Source organism: Ovis canadensis, chromosome 6 (assembly GCF_042477335.2).
Source record: "Ovis canadensis isolate MfBH-ARS-UI-01 breed Bighorn chromosome 6, ARS-UI_OviCan_v2, whole genome shotgun sequence".
NCBI lineage: Eukaryota > Metazoa > Chordata > Mammalia > Artiodactyla > Bovidae > Ovis > Ovis canadensis.
In genome coordinates, this window is record NC_091250.1 from 18,896,815 (window position 1) to 18,919,080 (window position 22,266).

A 22,266-nucleotide genomic window follows, 5' to 3' on the forward strand; every position below is an offset into this window, starting at 1 on the left:
GAAGAATTGATGCTTTTGAACTGTGGTGTTGGAGAAGACTCTTGAGAGTCCCTTGGACTTCAAGGAGATCCAACCAGTCCATCTTAAAGGAGATTAATCCTGAATATTCATTGGAAGGACTGATGCTGAAGCCGAGACTCTATACTTTGGCCACCTCATGCGAAGAGCTGACTCATTTGAAAAGACCCTGATGCTGGGAAAGATTGAAGGCAGGACGAGAAGGTGATGACAGAGCATGAGTTGGTTGGATGGCATCACCGACTCGATGGACATGAGTTTGGGTTATTTGCAGGAGTTGGTGATGGACAGGGAGGCGTGGTGTGCTGCAGTCCATGGGCTTGCAAAGAGTCTGACACAACTGAGCAACTGAACTGAACTGAACTTAAAAATGACAACTGCAGGGATTCCCTGTCATTTCAGTGGTAGGGACTTCTTGCCTCCACTGCAGGGGCCAAGGGTTCCAATCCTAGTTGAGAAATTAGAATCCTTGTAGCACAGCCAAAATTTTTGTTTGTTTTTAATGAAAACTACAGCTTTCAACACCAATGAGTTGCTATTAGATCTTCTACACTGATAAGAAAGAGCTGAACTAAACTCTTTATGAGCTCTGAAGCCATTACTTGATTAATGCATGGAATCCCAAATCTCAGTCAACACAAAGGTATGTGTTTGTAGCACTGAAATCCAACAATCTATTTTTGGGAACCAGCAAAAAATCCAATCATGGTCATCTAGAAACAGTCTCAGAGACAGGACTGTAATTGAGTTTTAGTTTAGAAAGGAGAAACCTTATCAGCTGTGCCATAACCTCCCTGAAAACAAAAAAAAATTAAGTGACTTGCAGACCTAGGCCATCATGACAGCTTCAGAAAAAAAGGAGCTGTCTTCTAAATCCTTTTACACAAAAGAGGAAAATGAATTAATGAGAATTAATGAATTAAAGAGAATTTACAGTTTGGGACAAGTTCTAACTAAAAGACTGTATCATATAACGTAACCACCTCATTTAATAAATATATTTCCCATATTGATAAATACAACACTTGGTGTGTAGGCTTTCCATAACTCAAAAACAAGGAAGAAGCAGATGGTAGTAGAGAGGCAAGAGAAAGCTCACTGGCTTATGGTCCAAATATGATACTAAATGGTGTGAGAATCCATTTCTTCCACGGAAGCCTTGCGATTTCAAAATTGACCAGTTTATTTCCTATTACCATATGTGAAAGGAAAATCACCTCCATTTTTTCTTTCTTTGCCATGAAAAGATGAAAAGAATCAATGTGTGTTTTGTATGTATTCTTGAATAGGAGTTAGGATTCCTTAAAATAAAAGGTCCTGTGTGTTATATAATAAAAGAACATGGATTATACTTTAAAACATCACAAAGATACCAGGAAGTATCATAAAAGATATGTTTTATGTGTGATTCTATTACAAAATGTTGTTAAAGTGCCAATGATTTGAAGAATCATTTCTTGGATTCAAGATAAGTTCATACCCCCAAGGGTTACTTTTCAAGGTCAGTGACATCTACATTTCAGTTCTTTGCAAGAGAATCCAGTTTTTAACTGAAATCTACAAATTCTTAAAATATTGACAAGCTAAACTATGGGAATAGTTGTGTTTTAGCCAGAAGCTTCCTATAGCCTTCTGTGTGTGTAAACCTTGCGTGGTATCACATCCAGGCTTCTTAATTCCACCATTGCTTGTTGTATCCTTCTATTAAATACATCATTGCCTGTGCCACACAACCTGATCTGTTCATTCCCTGACTCCATAGTCATCACCATCGGCTTCCCTAAGAAAAACCTTTCCTCTTTTTCCTTGCTTTCCCTTCCTTCAACCTTAACCTCAAATATACTACTTCCATGTGAGCATTTGCCTATTGAATAGATTGATTCCTTTTCAGTAATATTTCCTTGACTAGGATTTCCTTCTAGCCTAGCAGTGGGAGACGATCTATGTAGGTGTCCACCCTTATGGCTCAGGGAACCAGAGGAACTCCCTGAAGACAGAAAGGAGATACCCTGATTATAGATTACATCCTGATTATAGATTACTAGTTAACAGATAAATCTGCCACCTGGGAATCCCCAACAGATAAATCACACTGTGTTAAAAATGGGCTGAGCCAGGACAACACTTTAGTTGCTGTTTACTTTTAAAACACAGCTGGACTACTGTTATAGCTTTTCCCAAAGTCAGTGCATTTTTAAAAGAAAAGCATTTCTTAAACATTTTAAATGAAAAAATCCAAAGTAACCATGTTGGAGACATTATGAGACAGATGTATTCATGTTGTATGAATTTAATTCTTCTCCTTTTTTTTTCTAAATCCAAAGAGCAAATTACCAATTATGTTTTTAATACAAACACTACAGGTGAATTAGAAGAAATCAAGTAAGATATCTCCAGCCTTCATTATGAACTTCTGGGGGACAAGAGCCAGGCAACTGAGGAATTAGCCATTCTAGTTCATAAGCTCAGTGGGAAACAACCCAGCATGCTGAGATGTGAATGACTCAGTAACTGGAATTACAGCTTTGACTAGAGCACAACTGTGGGCAATAATAATTCTAAGTATAAAATACTTGAAAAACTACGGTGTAAACTTTTAGTATTGACTACCTTTATCATGTGAATCTTTAAAAGTTAGGTCTTAATGATTTTACTGTTTTATCATATGCAATGGTCCTCATTTTAATGGTGCCTTGACATTACAAATAATGACATGTCATTGCATGTAAAGGCCCAATATTAACTACATTACCGACATTTTTTGTCCATTTTAGAATAAACACTATGTCTCTGCACTACCTGTTTGCCTACAAGCGACTGTAAGCTCTTTGGGGACAGGAACCATGTCTTATTCATCTTTATGTCTCCAGGATCTAGTACAGTGCCTGGCACACAGTAGGTGCTCAATAAATACAACAAATAAATACAATAAATACAATACAACCAAACTGCCAACAAAATACAAATAAAAATTCAAAGGCCATCACTATGTAGCATATCCTCCCTTGTGCAAATACTGAAAACATTTTTTTTTTAATAGAAACTGAGAAAATTTATAAACAGCTATGACTTGGTCAGATTTTCTTAGATTTTTGGCATCGCTGATACTCCTAGAACCTTTGAATCCTGAATGAAGAATTTCACAATGAAATGGGTTAACAGAAAATATAATTACATTACATATTTGTTACATAGACTTGTTCAAAGCAACACATTAAAGGTTTTTCTAAAGTACATGCTGTTTGCTTACTGTCTTAGATTTTCACTTGTTGTTTTTCAGTAATGTGAATTTAGTCAGCAGGGTGGTGAATTTTTTTTAAAGTTGGGGGTTATGCAGGATTGTTAGTTATGACCTCTTAATTTCTGCATCTGATGATTTAATGCTAATGTCATCAACAACTGGCTTCATATCTTGGCTGTTAGCTCCACTCTGAGTTTTGGAGGGCACACTATGGGAAGCAATGGCGCAATGGCCACGTGCCTGCAAAGGCACGGCCAAGCATCACCAGCTGTGTTTCATTTCCCTTTGCGGCCTCTCTTGCCATTACAGCTTATATTGAGTAACATCTTTTTTTTAATCAAGGCATTTCAGTTACACTTGTTACATGGAATAGATAGTGATATGTCTGTATCTGATTTACTATATAAGTGAGCTGAACACTGGTAATATTGAGGCTTCTTGACTAATAGGAAAGGGGATACAGGCTGGTAAGCTCCCTCATCTCTTCATAGACAATAAAATATGCAAAGTATTTGTTTTTTGACCAGCTAGGTTTAAATCTTTCATTATCATCCTGATTCTCTCCCATCTGTTCCTACCAAATCTATACCAGAATACAAATTATGGTCATAGCTCAAAGATCGTTTTATAGGTTTTAAAATTCAATTAAATATATAATATTTTAACAGTCACTACATCACACAGAAAGGGTTTCTAGATATGAAGACAAACATGAACATTAAAGGAACTACGTAAAGCCCTTTAAAGATTATTTCTTAATTTCTACTTTTGGAGATTTAATTAAATTAAGAAAAGAACTCTATACTTGCTACCATTGTAGGATATTTCATTAACTTTTGTGCTATGCTAATAGTATTTTGTCTTAAACATTTTTAAAACTTTATGTATTTTATGTTATGCCTCAGAACTGAATAAAATATTGAGTTTTTTTCATTGCTATATGTTACCATATTTTATATGAAAACAATAAAGATATGAAGTTTCCATGATAGACAATACTTTGTCTTATATATAGTATTGTTTAGGCTTCCAAGTATGAATATTTTTGATTACAGTTATGGAGCAGAATATTAAGTAATAGTTTTAACTGGGGGTGGAAAGATGTTGAATGTAAAAGTGTCAAATTCAGCTAGTTTAAGATTCTTAGAGTCTTGAGTGAAGATGAAATTCATGTGAGTCCATACATCTTATATTTTAGTCCATACCTTTTGCAATTCTAGAACTCTCAACATAGGTTGTTTTTCCATTATTTATTATGTTTGTGTAAAACTAGCATTTTTTTTCAGTGTTTAGGAGTTAATTTATTCAATCAATATTTATTGCATGTTAATAGGCATTTAATAATGTTCAAGGGAAAAATCAGGGTAAATAGCAGACAAAAATCCCGTCTCCTGGAGCGATTAATTACAATCTAACATGAAAATAATATATAACAAACATTTATGTCACACAGAAGCAAAAGTTTCCATGCTGGTGGTCTGTTACCTTTGAGTCTCTTCTTGGGTCATCTCCCCAGGGGCTCCAATTTCAGCATCATGTGTAAAATAAGTATGTTATGATACTTCACATTTTTCCTCTCTTTGCACTTTCTGGGTGAGCTTCAAGAGAAGGATGTGATGCCAAGGCGTGGTAGATGCTGCTGCTATTATGGATGCCCCCCGCCCGGATCCCTTTTAATGGACCAGTGCATGTGTCTCTGAGATCCCAGCTGTCCTGTTCCCCAGGGAATTGCCATCAGATGAAAGAAAGCAGCCTCATCCTGGTTTGGTAGTCAACAACCAATTTCTGTGAAAGCATGAAAAGCTGTTTTCTTGTGTCAAGGTGGGGCCAACTCTTTTGGTCCAAGTCATGCTTCAGAACTCTAGAAAGGATTTAGCCTATGGCTAGATTCTAGCCGGGCTTCCATGGTGGTTCAGATGGTCAAGAATCCACCCGCAATGAGGGAGACCTGGGTTTAATCCCTGGGTTGGGAAGATCCTCTGGAGGAGAGCATGGCAACCCATTCCAGTTTTCTTGTCTGGAGAACCCCATGGACAGAGGGCCCTTGCAGGCTACAGTTCATGGGGTTGCAAAGAGCACAGCACTCAGCACAGCACAGACTCTAGCTGAGACCAACTCTGTTTAGCTTCTTCCCTGTTATCACTTTCAATGGCTGCATAATGGCCCACAAAGTGGATGCACTATTTCCCTATTTAGTGGATAGTTAGGTTTCTGTTTTAAATAATGCCTTGAGTATGGCTTCTAACCTATTTTTTGTGGTTTTCATAGACTAAATATCCAAAATTGGGGTTATGAGTTAAAAATATAGCCACATAATTTATAGATTTGTATACATATTACTAAGTTGCTTTTGAAAGTGGTTTTATTAGTAGTTTAAACCATCATGGTTGAGCTCATGTTCTCTCTACAGCATATATAGTGGTATTGTTTAAATGTTTTTCTCATTCAAAAGGCAAAAAAATGTATCATACTTTAGTATTATTGATTACAAGTGAAGGTAACACAATTTTATGTGGTTGTGCAGAAGCCATCTTCTTTGTGAACTGTCTGTTCATGTTTTTCTTATTGGAATAATTGTATTTCTTTTTAAAATATTTGTAAGAATTGTTTATAAGAATACTAACTGCACACATTTATCCCATTTATTTTTATATTTTAAAATTTTGTGACATATGAAATGTCTAATCTTTATTTTTCATACTGTTTTCTCCTTTGTGGCTTCTATCCCTTTTGTTGTTGTTATAAAATTTTTTTTTTCTTTGACATCCAGTGGTCGCTTTCTAACTGCCAAAGCCCCTGCTTCCCCTCCCAACCCCTTCTCCCACATGTCCTCTGAGAGACAGCCATTGAACTCCCGCAGACCAGCCCCCTTGGGGTTGGGATCATTCTATTCCTTTTAAGATGAGACAGATTTCTTTCTGTTATGGGCTGAATTGTGTCCCCTCTGCTTCCCTCCTCGTCTCCAAATTCATCTGTTGAAGTCCTAACCCCTACTACTTCAGAAGGTGACTGTTTTTGGAGAAAGGACCTTTAAAGAGATAATTAAGTTGAAATTAGGTCACTGGGGTGATTCTTTATCCTTCATGACTGTGTCCTTATTAGAGGAGATTAGAACACGGAAGAACACAGAGCGAAGACGACGTGATGACACAGCGAGAAGACGCCAGCGTATGCACCAAGGAGAAAAATGCCTTCCGCAACTGGTTTGGCTCCCTGCTGACACACTGATTTTGTATTCCTAGCCTGTGAGGTCTTACAGGAAAATGAGTTTCTGTTCTGTAAGCCACTCAGTTCCTAGTACTTTAATATGGAGGCCCTATTTAACTAATATACCTTCCAACCCCCTACATTCCATAAAATTCTGTAACTATTCTATTTCATCTTCTTCATGGCTTTATTTTTCTATTTACTTCTACAACGTATATGTATTTTTATTGAGTCTAAATTGATATTTTCTCCAAATTGCTGCACAGCTAAACCATCTTCAAGCATTGTTGTATATTTCCATACAGAGTTATTTTAGACTTAGAAAAAAAATTTGTCCGTAATACCCTGGGACTGAGGTAGAACCTTCTCAGATCTCTGTGTAAGAAATCATTTTTTTTTTCTTAAGAAACTCTTCTTAAGGAATTAATTTTTGTTTCATAAACATCTCTGAACTGTCCCTCAGTAAGCCACAGAAATCGTTTGTGAACCCTCTCCTCATAGACCTCAGAGACCACTTATTCATTTGCAGTATTTCTGCAGGCAGAGTACGACAGGCACAAAGGACAGACTGGTGGAAGTCAGTCAAGGAATGTCAGTGCTCAGATCCTGGATCACCACTATAGGCCAGCAGCAGTGTGAGGATTCCTTAGGCCTTTTCGGAGATACGTGATTTTGAAGGTATTTTCATAATACTAAGATTCTATTTGTCTTTTTCACTGCGTTGACATTTGTACTGACGGTACAAAAACAAGGGTTAATAGTGCTGGTACTTAAGCATGCATCAAGGCAAGGGCTTTAAACTTTTGTAGTCATTTTATTCTTCATCCCTTTGTTACCAACAAGAAACAATGCTTCATGTATTAATAAAAATGTCCTTTATGAAGCAGTGGAAATAGTTAATTTTAAGTCTCTATGCTGGATTATCTTTTTCAATATTCTGTGGGGTGACATGTGAAGTTTGCACAGAGAATTTCTAGTGAATACAGAAGTACATTAGTTGTTTCAAGGAAAACCACTTGTAAGATTATTTGAGTTGCTGGCTGAATTCACTGATTTTTTTCCCATGGTACATTTTTTTTTGAAAGCATGACTGACAGGCAAATTATGATTATTTAGACTTGGATACTTGGCATATACTTCCTTATTAATTCAAGAAGTGAAACTATCATTTAAAGGAAAATAATTGACATTTGTTGCCAATGCTTAAAATTCAAACTTTTAAGCACAAATTAGAATTTTGCAAAAATTTGTGTCCATCATCTGAGGCTGACAACTTTCCAACACTTCAGATTTTTTCTGATGGAATCTTTGATGACATACACAACATGCTCAAAAGTCTGTTTGTTAAATGAAGCCACATTCCACATTGCAACTAACTTTTCAAAACTACCACTTGTTGAGTTTGGGCCTCATTTTCTTCATATACTTACAGTAACAAAAACAACAAAAACTACATATACCAATAAATTGTATGCAGAAGTAGATCCGGGACATCCTTGCTTACTCTTCAGGTGGGCAGTCAATAGATTTGCAAACAAAGCCAGTCTTTTTACTTTTATTTTGGAAAAGAATGCTTTTTCATTAAAATATATACATAATGAGTTCATTATCTTTTCAATATTATTTTTAGAAATTTAGTTCTTTTTTGTAAGTATCAACAGATAATTCATATAAACAAATGTCTTTAGGGTCCTCAACAGTTTGTAAGAGTTTTGTAAAAGCGTCCTTTACAAAATAGAAAAAGGAGTACGTCAAAGCTGTATATTGTCACCCTAGTTATTTAACTTATATGCAGAGTACATCATGACAAATGCTGGGCTGGAAGAAACGCAAGCTGGAACCAAGATGGCTGGGGAAAATATCAATAACTTCAGATATGCAGATGACACCATCCTTATGGCAGAAAGCGAATAAGAACTAAAGAGCCTCTTGATGAAAGTGAAAGAGGAGAGTGAAAAAGTTGGCTTAAAGCTCAACATTCAGAAAACGAAGATCATGGCATCTGGCCCCATCACTTCATGGCACATAGATGGGGAAACAGTGGCTGACTTTATTTTTCTGTGCTCCAAAATCACTGCAGATAGTGATTGCAGCCATGAAATTAAAAGACGCTTACTCCTTGGAAGGAAAGTTATGACCAACCTAGATAGCATATTAAAAAGCAGAGTCATTACTTTACCAACAAAAGTCCGTCTAGCCAAGGCTATGGTTTTTCCAGTGGTCATGTATGGATGTGAGTGTTGGACTATAAAGAAGCTGAGCACTGAAGAACCAATGCTTTAGAACTGTGGTGTTGGAGAAGACTCTTGAGAGTCCCTTGGACTACAAGGAGATCCAACCAGTCCATCCTAACGGAGACCAGTCCTGGGTGTTCATTGGAAGGACTGATGCTGAAGCTGAAACTCCAGTACTTTGGCCACCTGATGCAAAGAGCTGACTCATTTGAAAAGACCCTGATGCTGGGAGGGATTGGGGGCAGGAAGGGAAGGGGATGACAGAAGATGAGACGGCTGGATGGCATCACCCACTCTATGGACATGGATTTGGGTGAACTCAGGGAGTTGGTGATGGACAAGGAGGCTTGGCGAGCTGCGGTTCATGGGGTCGCAAAGAGTTGGACAAGACTGAACGACTGAACTGAACTGAACTGAAGCGGTCCTAGGGCCAAAAGTTGGAGAACTGCTCCTTGTAAACTAACTCCTACAGCGATGAAACATATTTCTTTGAGGGAGCCTTTCCAGTGGCGGTGAAAGAGGTCAGAATCTACCCTGGCTTCAAGTCAGTGCTCCACACACAAAGAGAAAGACTTGGGACTCAGCGCAGTCGTGGCATCGTAGCTCCTCTGCGTCTTGGTCTCCTTGGAAACCACTCTTCTCAGGGCTCCTGAACCCGGCCCTCCTTTCCTCTCCGCCTCTCATTGGAGCAGGGTCAGTCAGTGGGCGGCCTGTCGGGAGGTGGGCGTGGCTTCATGCCCTACAGAGCCCACTCGCAGGAACGACCTGACGTCACGCAGGACGCCGCTGCCCTGACGCTCCGCCCTTGCATCCCCCACTGAACCCACCACAGTAGCTGGCGTTACCCCTCAAAGGAGTCGCGAGCAGTTTCCCCTGAGGCCTGGGATACCACACTCCTTGACCCACCTAAGCCGGCCTGGCGCTGTCCGCCGCGTCCGTGCCGCCGTCATGGATCTGAACCTAAACCGAGCGGATTATTTGCAGGTAAACCTGAGGGGTTGGGGCGGACGCTGCGCGTGGTGAGCCCCGCTCTAAGAGAGGATTCGATCCTTCCACTGCCGTTTGTTGGGGTCTGTGGGAGCCGAGCGGTGAAGGAGTGGGTGTGAGTGGAGCCCTCCAGACGCCTTCCGCACAGGCTTGCCTGCGGGGCGGGTCCGCGGGCACTTGGGAAGGAGGAGAACCGCCCCCCCCCCCCCCCCGCCTCACCGCCCTGCCCCCGCCCCTCCCCTCCCGCCCCCCCCCCCCCCCCCCCCCGGCCCCGGTGTGCCAGCGTCCTGAAGATGCTCTGAGTGTCCTGACGCAATCCGGGATTCCTCCCCAAGGCCCTTCCTTCTCCTCCCTCCTGGCTGCAGCTACCTGTGGGCTTCAAACTCCTGACTCTCCTTCTCTACCCAGTCTCGTGTCCCACGGGCCAGACACTTATTTCTTACTGTGAGCTGGACCTGGCGACGCGGACAGTAATAAAAGCAATGGTAGCCGTTTTCGAGGGTCTGGTTTATTCTCAGAACTTACCTTTTGTGCATATATTATATTGTTGTTCGTCGTTCAGTCGTGTCAGATTCTTTGGGACCCCATGGACTGCATGCAACATGCCAGGCTTCCCTGCCTTCACTGTCTCCTGGAGCTTGCTCAAACCCATGTCTGTTGAATCGGTGATGCCATCCAACCATCTCATCCTCAGTCATCCCCTTCTCCTGCCCTCAGTTTTTCCCACCATCAGGGTCTTTTCCAGTGAGTCAGCTCTTAGCATCAGGTGGCCAAAGTATTGGAACTTCAGATATATTTTCCTTCACAAAAATTCTCAAAGTCGGTACGTGACGATCAAAGGGAATTTTCATAATAGCCAAACTGATGCAGTTCCTATCTGAAGCAAAGCCTTTTCTGTTATACCACCCTGCCTCTCAGTATTTCAGCCGTAGACTTTCCCTCTTCTCCATCCCCTTTCCCAGTAATCCTCTTTTGGCTAATGGTACAAATGTTTATCCTGCCACTTTACTTGAGACTTATGCCAGATACTTACCACGGTCAGTTCAGTTCAGTTCAGTCACTCAGTAGTGTCCAACTCTTTGTGACCGCATGAATTGTAGCACGCCAGGCCTCCCTGTCCGTCACCAACTCCCGGAGTTCACTTAAACTCACTGTCCATCGAGTCGGTGATGCCATCCAGCCATCTCATCCTTTGTCGTCCCCTTCTCTTCCGCCCCCAATCCCTCCCGGCATCAGGGTCTTTTCCAATGAGTCAACTCTTCGCATGAGGTGGCCAAAGTACTGGAGTTTCACCTTCAACATCAGTCCTTCCAATGAACACCCAGGACTGGCCTCCTTTAGGATGGACTGGTTGGATCTCCTTGCAGTCCAAGGGACTCTCAAGAGTCTTCTCCAACACCACAGTCCAAAAGCATCGATTCTTCATCACTCAGCTTTCTTCACAGTCCAATTCTCACATCCATACGTGACCACTGGAAAAACCATAGCCTTGACTAGACGGACCTTTGTTGGCATAGTAATATCTCTGCTTTTAAATATGCTATCTAGGTTGGTCATAACTTTCCTCCCAAGGAGTAAGCATCTTTTAATTTCATGGCTGCAATCACCATCTGCAGTGATTTTGGAGCCCCAAAAAATAAAGTCAGCCACTTGTTTCCACTGTTTCCCCATCTATTTCCCATGAAGTCATGGGACCAGATGTCATGATCTTCGTTTTCTGAATGTTGAGCTTGAAGCCAACTTTTTCACTCTCCTCTTTCACTTTCATCAAGAGGTTTTTTAGTTCCTCTTCACTTTCTTCCATAAGGGTGGTGTTATCTGCATATCTGAGGTTATTGATATTTCTCCCGGCAATCTTGATTCCAGCTTGTGCTTCTTCCAGCCCAGTGTTTCTCATGATCCCACCTTAATATCTTCCATATCCATCTGGTCACCACATTTTGCTGTTTCTATCTCGGAAGTATCTGTTGAATCTGACACATTTTCTCCCTCCATCTCTGTTGTCCCCAGTTCAGTCCTCATCTCTTGGATAATGGAAATAGCCTCCATCCTCCTCTCCCTCCAACCCATACTTTACAACAGTGGCTAGACTGATGTTTCAAAAATACAAATCTAAGTAGATTAGTTTAAACGTTAACACTATTCCATAGAATACAGAATAACAGAATAGATCTGTATGTACAATATGTAAATTCTTTCATGGTCTGTTGTCTCAATTTCTCTCCCTTTGGTCCCATTCTCCTCCCCTAACCATGCCCAACTGCTGACATTTCTCTGCTGAGCAAACCATGCTGTTTTCAACTTCTGTATCCTTTGTAAAATAATCTTCATCATCAGTTAGATTGGATGTCATTGTCATCAGCATGTTGGTGTCTTAGCAAAAATCTTCTCTGTTCCATTTTCAATAATGATCTATTTCTAAAGATTTTTCAATACAAACTCTTCTTTAACAGCTGTCTGAAGTTGTAAAAAAAGGCTTCTAGATATAATTTTTTCGTGTGAAGTACCTTGCCAGTAATGTCACATAATTATATTTGATTTGACAACTGTATAGCATGAATTTTACTGTTTTTGATTGTTTCCTGTATTCTGACTTTTGTGGCATATTTCATTAGAAAATAAGTTCACTTCTGATAAGAATTATTTTATATCTCTAATTGTAATGAAAAAACTAAGGCATACTATGATTAGAATCTGCTGGTCCTTTTAATATTTGAGGTATAACTTTAAATTAGTGTATTAGAAAACATTATGCAGCTGATGTGTTTCCTTAGGTGGGGGTGACCTCTCAGAAGACTATGAAGCTACTTCCTGCCTCAAAACATAGAGCCACACAAAAGGTAATGTAGAGATACTGATTCCTCCATATCTCTCTAGCTCTTACAGAGGAGAGGTTTATATTCTCTTCTTTATTGACAAGTGTTTTTTAAATTTCAAAGCTAAAGTGGAAATAGATTTCTGTTAATTTGAACAGAGGTTGGAATACCAAGGGACACTTATATACAGTAATTTTCTTGTACATTATTTAAGTATCATGTACAATCAGTAAATAGTATTAGCAAACTAGTTGAAAACCATGTTCCATTTTTCTGGAAATAATTTTCCCTGAGTGTACTTGTGCATACCAGATTGTATATATGAAAAAAGAAATATAAAACACAATATGCTGTAGAGAAAATACTTTTAAAAAACTTTGTCATATTTTTAAGCGTAATTTTTATTTTAAACTTTATATTTAGCAAACAATATTGATTTTTTATAGAAATATTAATCCTGAAATTTCTGTAAGACAATATAATTTCTTAGTATACTAATGGGATTCTTTAATAGCTGCAAAATAAATACAGTATTACCATATAATACATTTTATCAAGATAAATCAACAGATTTTTGATTATCATTTATTGTATTCAGTCTACTAAAGCAACACTTTTCAAACTTTTTTGGTCTTAGGACTCATTTATAGTATTTTTAAGATCATTTTATTATTTTGTTTATTTTTTATTGAAATATAGTTGGTGTACAATATTATGTAAGTCAGAGGTATGCAATATAGTGATTCATAATTTTTAAACATTGTATTCCACTTATAGTTATTATAAAATATTGGCTCTGTTCTCTGTGTTATATAGTATATCCTTGTACCTAATTTTATACATACTGGTTTGTATCTCTTAATCCCTACTCCTGTGTTACCCCTCTTCCTTCCCTCTCCCCACTGGTAACCCCTGGCAGTTTGTTTTCTGTATTTGTGACTGTGCTACTTTTTGTTATACTCACTAATTTGTTGTGTTTTCTAGATTCCACATACAAATGATATATGGTTTGTTTTTCTCTGTCTGACTTATTTCACTAAACATCATGCCCTCTAAGTCCATCCATGTTGTTGCAAATGGGAAAATTTCATTCTTTTTCATGACTGAGTAGTATTCTTTATCCATTCATCTATTAATGGACACTTACGTTGTTTCTATATCTTGGCAATTATAAACAGTGCCATGAACATTGGGGTGCATATATCTTTTTGAATTCATGTTTTTGGTTTTTTCAGATATATGCCCAGGAGTGGCATTTCTAGGTCATATAGTAGTTCTATTTTTAGTTTTTTGAGAAACCTCAATATTGTTTTCTATAGTGACTGCACCAATTTATATTCCCACCAACAGAGTACAAGAGTTCCTTTTTTCCACATCTTTGTCAGCATTTGTTATTTATATTATTTTGGATGATTGCCATTCTGACAAGTGTGAGGTGATATCTCATTGTGGTTTTGATTTATATTTCTCTGATGATTAGTGATATTAAGTATCTTTTCATGTCCCTGTTGGCTGTTTGCATTTCCTCTTTGGAAAAATGTTTATTCAGGTCTTCTGCCCATTTTTTAATCAGGTTGTGTTTCTAATATTAAGTTGTATGAGCTGTTTATATATTTTGGATATTAAGCCCTTATTGCTCATGTTATTTGCAAATACTTTCTCCCATTTGATAGATTTTCTTTTCTTTTTTTTCTATGGTTCCCTTTGCTGTGCAAAAGTTTTTGTTTAGGTAAATCAACTATATTCAATAAAAATTAAAAAACAAAAAAAGTTTTTAAATATATCAAATAGGTCTGTCACAAACTTATTTTCATAATGCTTTAAAAATAAATCTTACAACATTCTTATGCCTTGCTGACGGGGAAAAAGTCAGCTCCTTGCCTTATCCATCTGTATTCTCTTGTTCTCTTTACCTTGTAGGAAACCAGCTACTTCTGTAACAACTCCCACAGGCTTCTCTTTGTCCCTTTCTTGTAATTCTTAAGTGAATATTTTTTTGTAGGGCTGTCTTTACTAGGTTTTCTGATCTCTGTTTTTTTAAATTATAATTTCTATATTGTGGATCTTGTTTCCCTATACAAGTTAATAAGACATAATAACAGTAATTTTAGATTCTCTTCAATCTGTTACAGGTGGTTGTTGGAGATCATGATGGCATAGTTATGTGCTTTGGCATGAAGAAGGGAGAAGCAGTGGTATGTGTATGTTTTGAATACTCCCAGGTTAAGCTTTTTCTAAAGCACAATGAAAAATGGGTTAAAGGAAGTAGTGATATGAAGTATGAGACTTCAGGCAGCATAAGAGTCATTTGCTAGCTGTTTGTAAAACATGTTTGACATTCTAAGGTTTTTCTGCTGTGTAACAAATTACCTCAAATTTAGGGGCTAACAATGGAATACATTTATTATCTCTCAGAGGCAGGAATCCAGCCTTGAGGCCTCATGTGGCTGCAACATGGATGTTAGCCAGGTTCAATTTCTTTCTGGAGCTCAGAGTCCTATTCCTTGCCTACTTGGCTGTTTGAAGAATTCAATTCTTTATTATTATTGAACTGAGATCCCCACTTTATTGCTGTCTATAAACCCAGGCCTGCTTTCATCATTTGAGGCCCCCACACTTCCTTGCCATGTGATCTTCTCACAGGCCCTCTCACAACATGGCAACCTGCTTCTTCAGGCCAGTGGAAAAATCTGTCCAGTCTTCTAAGACAGAGTCTTACCTAACAGAGTGCAACCTGGAAATGACCATCACCTCACCTTTACCATTTAATATAGCCTGGTCAAGGAAGTGATTATTACATTATCATATTCACAGACTGTAATTTAAAAGTGATAGGTCTGAGATGTGAACTCTTCATTATACCTTATATGGAATTTGCAAAAAGATGAAGCAGGTAAAAACAATCAGAAACTCAGTGTTTCCATTATCCATATATTCTTCCAGATATTTTGTTCTCTGTGTATAAAGTCATTGAGGGTGAAGGAAGAAACTGATGCCAATAATAAAATAGAAATTAAGGAAAAAGAAATTAATAATGCAAATACTTCCAATTAAATAGAGAGCTATGAAGTTATACACTCAGGTTTTCAGTAGATTCTGTAGTCCTTTGTTTATACTACTAAAATTTTTAAAATTGTAAGGGAACCATGAGAAATTAGTTTTAAAAAGATGATTAAAATACTGGAGGAGGTAGCCGTTTTCTTCTCCAGGGGATCTTCCCAGCCCAGGGATCAAACCCAGATCTCCTGCATTGCAGACAGATTCTTAGCCAGCTGAGTCACAGGGAAGCCCATAAAAAGATGATTAAAGTGTAAAAACATGTCCATTAGAACCAGATGGGGAGTCTTGGTAAAGTGCAGATTCTTATTCAGTAGGTCTACAGTTGAGCCTGAGGGTCTGAATTTCTAAAAGGAAAGTGATGCTGTGCTGCTGCTTAGTGACCCCTACTTTGAGTTGGAAGAATTTAGATTTTAATGATGTTATTGTAATATGTGTGAGAATAAAGTTTGAAGATATTTAGCAAAAAATTCCACAAGATGGTTGAAGTAAGCACATTTGTACCTACAGGTGTTCCTATATAGTAAAACTATAAACTTTTGTAAGTTTAAAAGCACTATATTTTTATGATAAAGGAAAATACTTGCAATAAGTTTGTGTACTTAATTTTTCCCTTAACAATTTTTGCAGACAGTGTTCAAGACTTTACCTGGGCAGAAGATTGCAAGATTGGAACTAGGAGGGGTTCTTAATACACCCCAGGAGAAAATTTTTATTGCTGCAGGATCTGAAATTAGAGGCTTCACAAAGAGAGGAAAACAGTTCCTCTCTTTTGAAACAAACCTCACTGAAAGCATTAAAGCTATGTATGTTTGTTCTTTCTTTTTATTTTTACATGTACATTTACAATATTTTGGATAGGTGACAAACATTTGATTAAGTATCATATCTTAATAGGTTATCTAGGAAATAACTAAAAATACTTTATGAGTCAAAAATGGAATTTGACCTGGAATCAATACATAATCAATTGGTTATTGAAATCTTTTCAAGACATTTGTAGTATTTATATTCAGTTATGATTCATAACCAAAGTATAAAAGAAGTGAATGAACTCTCCAGATATTTACATTCAAATAAATACCCTCTTTATGATCATAGGTGATGATAGCTATCTAGTGAAAATAATATATTAGTATATAATTTTTGTCAAATATTTTACCTCCCCCAATGAAAACTTGATTCATTCTAAGAATTAGAATATAGTGATGATTATTATCTAAATCTTATTAACTATAATTTTAAATGAACTTATTATTTCTTTTTTCAAGTTAAAATTCTAATGACATCATTTTTTTCCACTGTTTACTATTTAGTTTCAGGTAGATTCAGTTTAGATAGCCTTATTCTATTTAGTGTGGTACTAAGAAAGATATGGAGTAGGAAATGGCAACTCATTCACTCATTCCAGTATTCTTGCCTGGAAAGTTCCATGGACAGAGTAGCCTAGTGGGCTACAGTCCATGGGATTACAAAGAGTCGGACACAACTGAATGGCTGAGCATGCAAGAAAGATAACTGTAGAGTTAAAGCTGCCTGAGTTGCAATCCAGTCTACTGTCTACTGTGCATTTAGGCAAGTTACTTAACATTTTATGAATATTATTCCCCTTAAAAAGGGATAACTGTATAAACTAGGAATAATTGTTCCTAGTTTATAGAGTTATGAGGATTGAGCTAATATATTTAAGTCACTTAGGACAGTGATTGGCACAAGTACACATTAAAAAAAAACCTACTTTTTGATATATTAACTGTCTTCAGTTATAGACAGGTGAATTACCATTATCCTGTCTTCATTTACAGTTTTTCTGAATTTTTGAGAAGCCCGAGGCCTTAAGAACCTCATTTTCAGCTTTCAAAATCATGGCTATACCAAAAGACTAGAATAAGTATGGGAAATGAAAAAAAACAGTGTTCTCTGAGTCTATGATAAAATGATAGTAAACTGTAAATAAATAAACTTTTCATCTCTGAAAATAATTCAGGAGTTTCCTATGCTTATTTTTTAAAATGTGGATGTCTTAAATTACTTTTCATACTCTCAGGCACATATCCGGCTCAGACCTTTTTCTCAGTGCAAGTTACATCTATAACCATTATTGTGACTGCAAAGACCAACATTATTACCTTTCTGGGGACAAAATCAATGATGTCATCTGCCTTCCAGTGGAAAGACTACTTCGTGAAGTACCAGTGTTGGCCTGCCAGGACAGAGTACTCCGAGTTTTACAGGTTACTGTTATTTGCATTTTTATAGTTTTTCATAATTTAGGTATGTAAATATTGATGAACAATATATAATTGAGATAAATTACTTTAGTGACCACTACCACTTTAAATATCTTAAAATTATATCTGAAAATTTTTTAATGTTTTACTTGACTAACCTTATTTTTTTTTCACTTGAGGCAAATGTGTTGAAATCTTTAGCAAGTTTTTAGAGAGGCATATATGGAAAAAAGGACACTTTTCTCCCCTTCAACCCACACATGATATCTGAGTTAGTGTGATTAGAATGTAGTACCTTTACTACATTTACTTCCCCACTTTTATTTTTTTTCCCATCTATCAGCCTCAGTTCAGGTCAGTCTCTCAGTCGTCTTTGCGACCCCATGGACTGCAGCACACCAGGCTTCCCTGTCCATCACCAACTCCCGGAGCTTGCTTAAACTCATTGCCCATCAAATCAGTGACGTCTTCTGCTGTCCCCTTCTCCTCCTGCCTTCAATCTTGCCCAGTGTCAGGGTTTTTTCTAATGAGTCAGTTCATTGCATCAGGTGGTCAAAGTATTGGAGTTTCAGTTTTAGCATCAGTCCTTCTAGTGAATATTTAGGACTGATCTCCTTTAGGATGGACTAGCTTGATCTCCTTGCAGTCCAAGGGACTCTCAAGAGTCTTCTACAACACCACAGTTTGAAAGCATCAATTCTTTGGCACTCAGCTTTCTTTATAGTCTGACTCACATCCATACATAACTACTAGAAAAACCATTAGCTTTGACTATACAGACCTTTGTTGACAAAGTAATGCCTCTGCTTTTTAATATGTTGTCTAGGTTGTTTTCTTCCATGGAGCAAGCATCTTTTCATTTTATAGCTGTAGTCACCATCTGCAGTAATTTTGGAGCCCCGAAAAATAAAGTCAGCCACTGTTTCCCCATCAGTTTGCCATGAAGTGATGGGACTGGATGCCATAATCTTAGTTTTCTGAATGTGTCTATCACCCTCCTCTCTCCCAAAAAATCAAACTAAAAGAGGAAGTTGGGTTGGGGAGAAGGTGTTAGGCTTTAACAAGGGAGAGTTGAGATCAAGATTGTATCATTTGAGTTTATCCAGCATTTATGACACTATGTTGAACAGAATAAGCACTCAGTAAATATTTGAAAAATCATTTATTATCTTTATATTTTTATTAAAAACTGTGATTGGCTAAAGCAACTACTTAAGGCCATTGTTATTAATAATACTAGTTACAACTGTCTTCTTGAAAGTGACTTTTTTTTTTTTTTGACCCTGCTGTGCAGCTTGTGGGATGTTAGTTCCCTGACCGAAATTGAACTCAGACCCTTGGCAGTGAAAAAGTGCAACATCCTAACCACTGGACCACCAAAGAATTCCAAAAGTTACTTTCGATAAAATAAACACACTGTCTCTCACACACACACATACACACACACCCAGGACCCATAAAACAAAGTTTAAATGTAAATGATAAAAATATAATAAAAGTTTAAATATAAATATAATGGATGAATTAATTGGGTCAAAATTTAGGATGATGATGGTGCAATTGAACAAAAAGTATAACTATTTATTCTGTACTACCAGATGGCCATTTCTTAGCATCAGCCCCCCCTTTTTTAAAGTTATTTTTTATTGATGTTTATTTGCTTTAGGATGTTGTGCTAGTTTCTGCTGTACAGCAAAATGAACAGCTATATATTTAGAATCAGTTCTTTTTTTTTTTTCCCTATGGGTGACTAAAGTAATGGTCAAGGTTCTCTCTAGCAGCATGAATGACTGATCTCTCCCCTAGCCTATGCTCCCCAATATGAGTTGTTTGAGTAAGGCAATAGGAGCTGACTCACATCCATTTAGAAATTGACCTGACTGAATTCTAGGACCCTGCTTTGTTTAACCAGTGACCCATGTGCTTCCTGTGGAAAGTAAAAACTTGAAATCTTTCCTCTGACCTGCACACTTTTTCCCTACTTCCCCTCTGCCTCTGTATGCAATCCGTTACCCCCAAAGGTAGCCTTTTAAAACAGTTTGTGTTTATATAGTTAGATATAGTTTTGTGTTTATATAGTTAGATACAGATATCTGTGAATATTTAATGTTATTCTAAATAAAGTATAAAGCATATGACTCATATATTCTATATGTATTTAAAATTTTTAAACAAAATGGTATATCAGATTTACTGTAATTTTGCAAATGTTTCTTCATTGAGAGATTTATCGTATTTTTTCTATGTGAATTTAATATTCTATTTCATTCTTTAACAGCTTCACAAATACTATGCACCAAATTAAAGCATTATAGGTGACAAAATTGAAAAAAAAAAAACAGAATTTAACTTGTTTTCTTATCTAAATAGCAGGGAATTCTGCCTCTTAACTAGAGTGGGTTTTGGAAATACAGAAAGGCAAGGCTAGAATTTTCCTTAGGAAGTATCTTTGAGTCTGTTTGAATGTGCCCCAAGTTAGGACAGAAGATAAAGGTTGTTCCTAGAAAGTTTTGATAGGGAAATTTACCAGTGTCAAGTTTTCATGCAAAGTTCCTGAAGTGAAAATTATTCAAAGTGGAGAATATTTGAAATACTTATTTCCTTGCTCTCTTTATTATATATATATCAGTTCAGTTCAGTCGCTCAGTCGTGTCCGACTCATTGTGACCCCATGAATCACAGCACGCCAGGCCTCCCTGTCCATCACCAACTCCCAGAGTTTACTCAAACTCATGTCAGTCGAGTCAGTGATGCCACCCAGCCATCTCATCCTCTGTCGTCCCCTTCTTCTCCTGCCCCAGTCCCTCCCAGCATCAGAGTCTTTGCCAATGAGCGCATATAAAATGAGTCAACGTGCAAAGTTGCTAACAAAAGTTAATATTCACAATCTAGTTTTTTTTCAATTGTTCTATTCTAGAGTTCTTTATATGAATATTGATGTTATCTATGAATCATTTTAGTATCAGTATTTTCAACTTGTATTCTGTTTTAGTTTTAAAATACTTGTTCTCCTTCAGGGATCTGATGTGACGTATGAAATTGAAGTTCCTGGCCCACCTACTGTTTTAGCCCTACAAAATGGAAATGGCGGTAATCAGGGTTTAATTTTTGACAGTCAAATAAGGGAGTGAGTTATGTTGTTTAAGTTTAGATGTTTCAGGGCTTTAATCATTTCACTATATATTAAGTGGAAATGGGAACCTGTAAAAAGAACTTGAACTGAAATAAAGAAAGTTGTCTTCTAACTTGCCAGTAGCTAGCAGTAGTGAGTCACTGAACTTGGCTTTTCAGTTTCCTCATCTTAAGATTACTTGATGAGGAAACCATCTCTTATGGTTATAAAATTCTGCGAATGTATAACCAGCTTTCTAAAATAAGTAAGTTAATTAAAATCTGTCTTTTCATAATATTTTAAATGAGGTTTTTATAGGAAAGCCAATATATATGAAAGTATTTTAATTTTAAAGGAATAGTGTGAGCTGTGAGATAACCATAATATGTTGACTTTTAACTGTAACTAGGTGACTCTGGAGAAGACCTTTTGTTTGGAACATCAGATGGAAAACTTGGGCTTATTCAGATCACTACATCCAAACCAATACACAAGTGGGAAATTCGAAATGAGAAGAAGAGGGGAGGTATGTTTTTTATGTAACTCAGATTCTGAATTTTAGTGATTATTGAATAAAATAGCCTGGGAATTCCCTGGCAGTCCAGTGGTTAGGACTCCATACTTTCACTTCCAAGAGCATGAGTTTGATCTTGGTCAGAGAACTAAGACCATGCCTGCTGCATGGTGCTTGGCCACAGAGACAGATAGATAGATAGATAGATAGATAGATAGATAGATAGATAGATAGATAGACCAACCTGCATTGTATAGTTCATCCTGTTTCCTTTATCCGTAAGGCAGAGCAGACCTAGCAATTTACAGAGCCACCTCATGTATATTTACTATTTGTTTATTTAGCAGGTCTATCAGTTTTGCTGTAATTTTTTAGAGTAAGATGTACTAATGGGGCTTCCCAAGTGGCTCAGTGGTAACGGATCCACCTGCCAGTGCAGGGAATATAAGAGATACCGATTCAATCTGTGGATCAGGACAATCCTCTGGAGTAGGATGCGGCAGCCCACTCCAGTATTCTTGCCTGAAAAATCCCATGGACAGAGGAGACTGGTGGGCTACAGTCCAAGGGGTCAGAAAGAGTCAGACATAACTACTGAGCACACACAGAATATATTAATAGTAATTTGGGATGGATAGGCACTGGAAAAGGAAATGGCAACCCACTCCAGGGTTCTTGCCTGGAGAATCCCAGGGACGGGGGAGCCTGGTGAGCTGCCGTCTATGGGGTCACACAGAGTTGAACATGACTGAAGTGACTTAGCAGGTTTTTATGGGCTAATGTTTATCTATGACATCAATCTCTGCTCAAATCCAATTTTCATTGTTTCCTGTAGAGAATTAATTGCAA

At 37.6% G+C, this 22,266-nt stretch overlaps 1 protein-coding gene across 1 annotated transcript in view; it reads left to right on the top strand.

Moving 5' to 3' along the window:
- The first annotated feature begins 9,407 nt into the window (after positions 1-9,407).
- The window catches only part of BBS7 (Bardet-Biedl syndrome 7), a 39,406-nt gene continuing 26,547 nt past the window's right edge, over positions 9,408-22,266 (top strand). Inside the window, exons 1-7 of the mRNA XM_069592938.1 lie at positions 9,408-9,684; positions 12,462-12,527; positions 14,636-14,698; positions 16,191-16,366; positions 17,608-17,794; positions 20,809-20,881; positions 21,313-21,429. Coding sequence (XP_069449039.1) covers positions 9,649-9,684; positions 12,462-12,527; positions 14,636-14,698; positions 16,191-16,366; positions 17,608-17,794; positions 20,809-20,881; positions 21,313-21,429 — 718 coding nt within the window. The 5' untranslated portion in view covers positions 9,408-9,648. The remainder of the gene's footprint in view (positions 9,685-12,461; positions 12,528-14,635; positions 14,699-16,190; positions 16,367-17,607; positions 17,795-20,808; positions 20,882-21,312; positions 21,430-22,266) is intronic.